Raw genomic sequence first — 6,153 nt, forward strand, 5'->3', positions numbered from 1 at the left:
AACTAGAAAGTGAAAGGAAACTGACTGGACTAATAACTACATGGTAACGAGTGACTGAAAAGACTAGTAACTAGAACAGGGGTGGGCAATTAATTTTTACTGGTGGCTGGACGGACATATGGACAATATTTAAATTAGATTTTGCTGAATATTATTTTTGATATAACGTAAGATAAATAATAACAATAATAATAATAATAATAAAAATAATAATCCATCCATCCATTTTCTACCGCTTATTCCCTTTTGGGGTCGCGGGGGACGCTGGCGCCTATCTCAGCTACAATCGGGCGGAAGGCGGGGTAAACCCTGGACAAGTCGCCACCTCATCGCAGGGCCAACACAGATAGACAGACAACATTCACACACTAGGGCCAATTTAGTGTTGCCAATCAACCTATCCCCAGGTGCATGTCTTTGGAAGTGGGAGGAAGCCGGAGTACCCGGAGGGAACCCACGCATTCACGGGGAGAACATGCAAACTCCACACAGAAAGATCCCGAGCCTGGATTTGAACCCAGGACTGCAGGACCTTCGTATTGTGAGGCAGACGCACTAACCCCTCTGCCACCGTGAAGCCCCAAAAATAATAATAATAATATTAATTTTATTTAACCTAACTTAACTTTATACAAAAGCCGATTGCTTTTGATGGTTTTATTTTTTAACACTGTCTTACACAATACTTCCTGATGTATAATACAATGCAAAAATGTCAATTTCTGCACAGGGTTAATTTCTGTCACTTTATCCTGCATCCTCTTTAAATTAATTTCTGTCACTTTATCCTGCATCCTCTTTAAAAGTCCAACATTTTCCCCGTCAGATTTAGACAACCATCTGTTGTCACACCTGCCAGCTTGTCCCATTTCAGTCCAAACATGTCCAAACACACATTTACCTCTGTTAACAAGTCATTACCTGTGATTTGAAAGTCTGCAGTTAGCAGCTGGGCGATGTCACGTACATCGCAGCTCTCATCCAAAGCCAGCGAAAAACAGTCAAAGTCGGCCGTTCTGTTTTTCAGCTGAAGCTCAGAGGTTCCAGAGATGGTCTCAACCAGCTTCGTTACAGTGCGTCGGGAGAGTGACACCTTCTCAAATGTGCTCTTCTTCTCTGGATATCAGCGCAACAAAGTTAAATAAGCACTCCTTAATAAACTCTCCGTCAGAAAACACCTTACTTTTTCTGGCAATTTTGTGAGAAATGACGAAACTTGTCCATACGGCTGCATCTATGGGTGTGTGAAATTTAGCAAAAAGTCCTTGTTGGGTTTGCAGTTTTACCATCAACGCATCAGCCTCCCTTGCGCACTCTTCATCAGACAGATTCTGGTATTTTTCCTCGTGCTTCGTCGTATAGTGGCGATTCAAATTATATTCTTTAAACACAAATTAAGTTAAGCACACGGCTTTACCTTTAATTTCTGTAAAGAAATACTTGGTAGTCCATGTCTGGTTGAAAACAGGGCATTCGTCATCAACTTTTCTTTTTTTAAGTTTGTAAACCGGGCATCACTTGTCGCTGTGCGCTTTCACTCTCAGGTTACACACAGACATACGACCATAAATAACACTTTTCAAAATAAAAGCAGCACAGTTGTATTGCATGCACGACATAGATATTTTTTTTTATTTATTTTGTCATTTGTGATTGCCGCTGTTCACATGGACCCACAATCACGCACGCGAATACATGCACATGGAAGTAATACAAATAAGGCTTTTCAAAACAAAAGCAGCACCGTTGTACTGCACACTCGACATACATACTTTTTGAAATGTATTTTGTAATTTATGATTGGCCTCACGCAGACCGGACAGGGACGCACAAAGGGCCGGGTGTGGCCCGCGGGTCGCAGAATGACCAGGTCTGAACTAGAAGGTGACTAAAATTAACTAGTAAGTAGAAGATGACTACATACTGACTAGACTAGTAACTAGAAGGTTGCTGGAAGCTGACTAGACAATTAATTAAAAGGTGACTGGTGACTGACTACACCAATAACTAGAAGGTGACTGGATCCTGAATAAACTAGTAACTAGAAGGTGACTCGAAACTGAGTAGACTATTAACTAGAAGATGACTGGAAACTGGCTGGTAACAAGAAGGTGACTGGAAACTGACTAGACTAGTAACTAGAAGGTGACTGGAAACAGACTAGACTAGTAACTAAAAGGTGACTGGAAACTGACTAGTAACTAGAAGTTGACTGGAAACTGAGTAGACTAGTAACTATAAGATGACTGGACTGGATAGCGTCTAGTAACTGGATTGTTGCTAGAGACTAACTAGTAACTAGGTGAATGGAAAGTGACTAGTAATAATAATAATAACAATAATGGATTAGATTTATATCTCGCTTTTCTATTGTTAGATACTCAAAGCGCTCACAGAGAAGTGGGAACCCATCATTCATTCACACCTGGTGGTGGTAAGCTACATCTGTAGCCACAGCTGCCCTGGGGTAGACTGACGGGAGCGTGGCAGCCAGTTTGCGCCTACGGCCCCTCCGACCACCACCAATCATTCATTCATCATTCATTCACCAGTGTGAGCGGCACCAGGGGCAAGGGTAAAGTGTCCTGCCCAAGGACACAACGGCAGCGATTTGGATGTTAATAGGTGGGAAGCGAACCTGGAACCCTCAGGTTTCCGGCACGGCCGCTCTACCCACTACGCCATCCCGCCCCTAACTAGTAACTAGAACTGACCTGTAACTAGAATATGATTAAAGATCGACTACTAACTAGGTTACTAGTTACTTGGATTGTTCACTAAAAGATGAATAAACATTGACTGTTGGGTAGGTGACTGAAGTTACTGGTAACTGGAATTTGACTAGATCAGTAACTAGAAGATGACTAATGAGTGTCCAGTAACTAGAAACTGACTAGACTACTAACTAAATGGTAACAAGTTACTGAAAAGACTAGTAACTAGAAGGTGACTAAAATTGACTAGTAAGTAGAAGGTGACTACATACTGACAAGATTAGTAACTATAAGGTTGCTGCAAACTGACTAGACTATTAACTAGAAGGTGACTAGGGACTGACTACACCTATCACTAGAAGGTGTCTGGATCCTGACTAAAGTAGTAATTAAAATGTGACTAGAGATTGACTAGACAAGGGACTAGAAGGTGACTGGAAACTGAGTAGACTATTAAATAGAAGGTGACTCGAAACTGAGTAGAATAGTAACTAAAAGGTGACTGGAAACTGACTAGTAACTACAAGTTGACTGGAAACTGAGTAGACTAGCAACTATAAGGTGACTAAATTGGAGAACGTCTAGTAACTGGATTGTGCCTAGAGACTGACTAGTAACTAGAATGTGACTAAAACTGACCTGTAACTAGAATGAGTAAATACTGACTAGTAACTAGGTTGTAAGTTACTTAGATTATTGACTAGAAGATGAATGGACATTAACTATTAGGTAGGTGACTGAAAAGTTACTAATAATTGGAATTTGACTAGATCAGTAACAAGAAGATGACTGGTGAGTGACTAGTAACTAGAAGATGACTGGAAAGTGAGCAGACTCACAGTGAAGCTGTTGTTGACGTTCTTGGTGCTGGACTCGGCCACACTGGCGTCCGTCAGGTCCACTTCGTCAAAGATGATGGACTAGATGGACACACAAGTGCAAGATTGTACTCGGGTGTGTGTGTGTGTGTGTGTGTGTGTGTGTGTGTGTGTGTTCACCTTGGTGTTTTGAGCGTAGTACAGCGTTCTCCCTCTCAGTTTAAAATATCTTCTCTTCCATCTCTGGAAAGAACTGGTCTGCTTCATCAAGTCCCCTTCCTTCAACACGGTCTGACACACACAAACACACGCAGCAGCGAGTCAAACTTGTGTGGCGTCCACTCATCACCTGCCATGTCCTGTAGAAGGGGACTTGGCGAACGCGTCGCTTTCAGTCCTTCCATGTGGACCTCGTGCGCGCTAAGTTCCTCAGTGGTTGGCCAATCCAACACTCTGAGCTTTGTGTCCACGGTCTTGTGACTGGTCTTACTTTCCCACCGGCAAAAACAAGCGTGGATGTTTGATTCCACTGTCGGTCGATGGAGAGATGGTGGACCCCAAACAACCTGTGAGCCGCCCCCCACTTCGACACCTACAGTGTATCACCAAGGTATATTTCCACATTTTGTTATGTTACAGCCTTATTCCAATACTGAGTTAATTAATTTTTGTCCTCAAAATTCTCCACACAATACCCCAGAGACAATGTGAAGGGTTTTTTTTACATTATTATTTTTTCAAAGGGCTTCTACAAGTAACAGCAAATCTAATTTAAGGCTTTTTTATGCTACTTAAAAAATTGTAATGCCCATGTCCTACAGCATATGGTTATTAAATATAGTCAAAAGTGTACAATTGTTTGTATACACACAATTGTCAGCATTTGACAATGATGATATTGAATGTTTCATCTGAGAATGTATTTGTATTTATTTATGAGGTGGCGACTTGTCCAGCTGGGATAGGCTCCAGCATCCCCCCCCCCTCATCCCCCCACGACCCTGAGCAACATGAAAGTGTTCTGTTTCTTTCATGTATTGTAATCAACAGAAAGATATTGTCTTGACCCGAGACCTACAAAGCAAAGAGGAAACAGGACCTGACTCCACTTTGGGCACCGCTTCTGTTCTTTAAACTGTTGTAATCAAAGGCGATGGCTGTTTACGACCCCTGTTCTCAGGGGTTTTAAACACGCGGCCCGCGAGCCAATTGCAGCTCGCGAGACGTTATTTTGCGGCCTGCACCTTGATGTGAAAATTCAATGTTGACGCGGCCCGCGGGTTTTGCATTAATGACGCTTTACAGCGTCATACTTTTATATCCTTTTATATCCTCAATTTATCCGGGGTACTCCCAATTTTCAGTGCCCCTCCAGGGATAATATTTCTCCCGAATTTCACCATAACAACAATATTAAGAGGGCACCGTGGAGGCACTGCCTTTAGCCTCTTCTTCAACCTGTACAAACAGCATGCCAGCCCAGCCACATGTCATATTCGGTTTCTGTAGCCGCAGTAAGCGACTGCAAGACATAGTTGATCAACAGCTTCACAGGTCACACTGAGGGTGGCCGTATAAACAAATTTATCACTGTTACAAATATGCGCCACACTGTGAACCCACACCAAACAAGATTGACAAACACATTTTTGGAGAACATCCGCACAGTAACACGACATAAACACAACAGAACAAATACCCAGAATCCCATGCAGCCCTAACTCTTCCGGGCTAGAATATACACCCCCACCCCTCCTCCCCTAACGCCGCCCCCTATTGAAGCCCAGAAGAGTTAGGGCTGCATTGGATTCTGGGTATTTGTTCTGTTGTGTTTATGTTGTGTTACGGTGCGGACGTTCTCCCAAAATGTCTTTGTCAATCTTGTTTGGTGTGGGTTCACAGTGTGGCGCATATTTGTAAGAGTGATAAAGTTGTTTATACGGCCACCGTCAGTGTGACCTGTATGGCTGTTGAACAAGTATGTCTTGCAGTCACTTTCATGAGTCTGCAGAAGCCTCACACAATATGTGACTGGGCCGGCACACTATTGTATGATGGAAAAGCGGACGAGATGGCAGGTCGTAGAGCAGTGGTCCCCAACCTTTTTGTATCCGTGGACCGGTCAACGCTTAATAATTTGTCCCGAAACCCGGTGTCCTTTTTTTTTCTTTTTCTTTTTTTCTTCTTTGTCATGAAAAAGGGACGTTTTTGTCATGAAAAAGGGAGTTTTGTGTGGTTGGTGCACTATTTGTAAGTGTATATTGTGTTTTTTATGTTGATTTAATAAAAAATAAATAAATAAAAAAAATCTTTTTTTTTTTTATAAAAATTCTTCTGTGGCCCGGTAGAGGACGCTGGAGGCAGTGTCATCACTGCACGTCCTTACTATTGTTATCCGGGTTAAAACCAGGAGAATGGTTGCCCCGGGAGATTGACGGGAGAGGCACTGATATTCATGTTTTTCCCGGAAAGATCACGAGAGTTGGCAAGTATGTTGCTAGGGCGGAAAGACCTTCAAAGAAAGTGAATTCATTAAAAAGTGCATGTTACATTTTTTTTAAGAAACCTTTTCTTGCGGCCCAGCCTCACCCAGTTTCTGCATCCAGTGGCCTGCAGGTAAA

At 42.5% G+C, this 6,153-nt stretch overlaps 1 protein-coding gene across 3 annotated transcripts in view; it reads right to left on the reverse strand.

Moving 5' to 3' along the window:
• The window catches only part of LOC133537011 (diacylglycerol kinase delta-like), a 57,203-nt gene that overhangs the window by 33,235 nt on the left and 17,815 nt on the right, over positions 1-6,153 (reverse strand). For 2 of the 3 annotated variants that reach the window (XM_061877818.1, XM_061877820.1), the window contains 2 exons: positions 3,713-3,823; positions 3,554-3,634 (listed from right to left, as the gene is read on the reverse strand). In XM_061877818.1, coding sequence (XP_061733802.1) covers positions 3,554-3,634; positions 3,713-3,823 — 192 coding nt within the window. Of the gene's footprint in view, positions 1-3,553; positions 3,651-3,712; positions 3,824-6,153 lie in introns of those variants that run through there. The other variant, XM_061877817.1, reaches the window with a different exon arrangement.

Source organism: Nerophis ophidion, linkage group LG18 (assembly GCF_033978795.1).
Source record: "Nerophis ophidion isolate RoL-2023_Sa linkage group LG18, RoL_Noph_v1.0, whole genome shotgun sequence".
Lineage (NCBI taxonomy): Eukaryota > Metazoa > Chordata > Actinopteri > Syngnathiformes > Syngnathidae > Nerophis > Nerophis ophidion.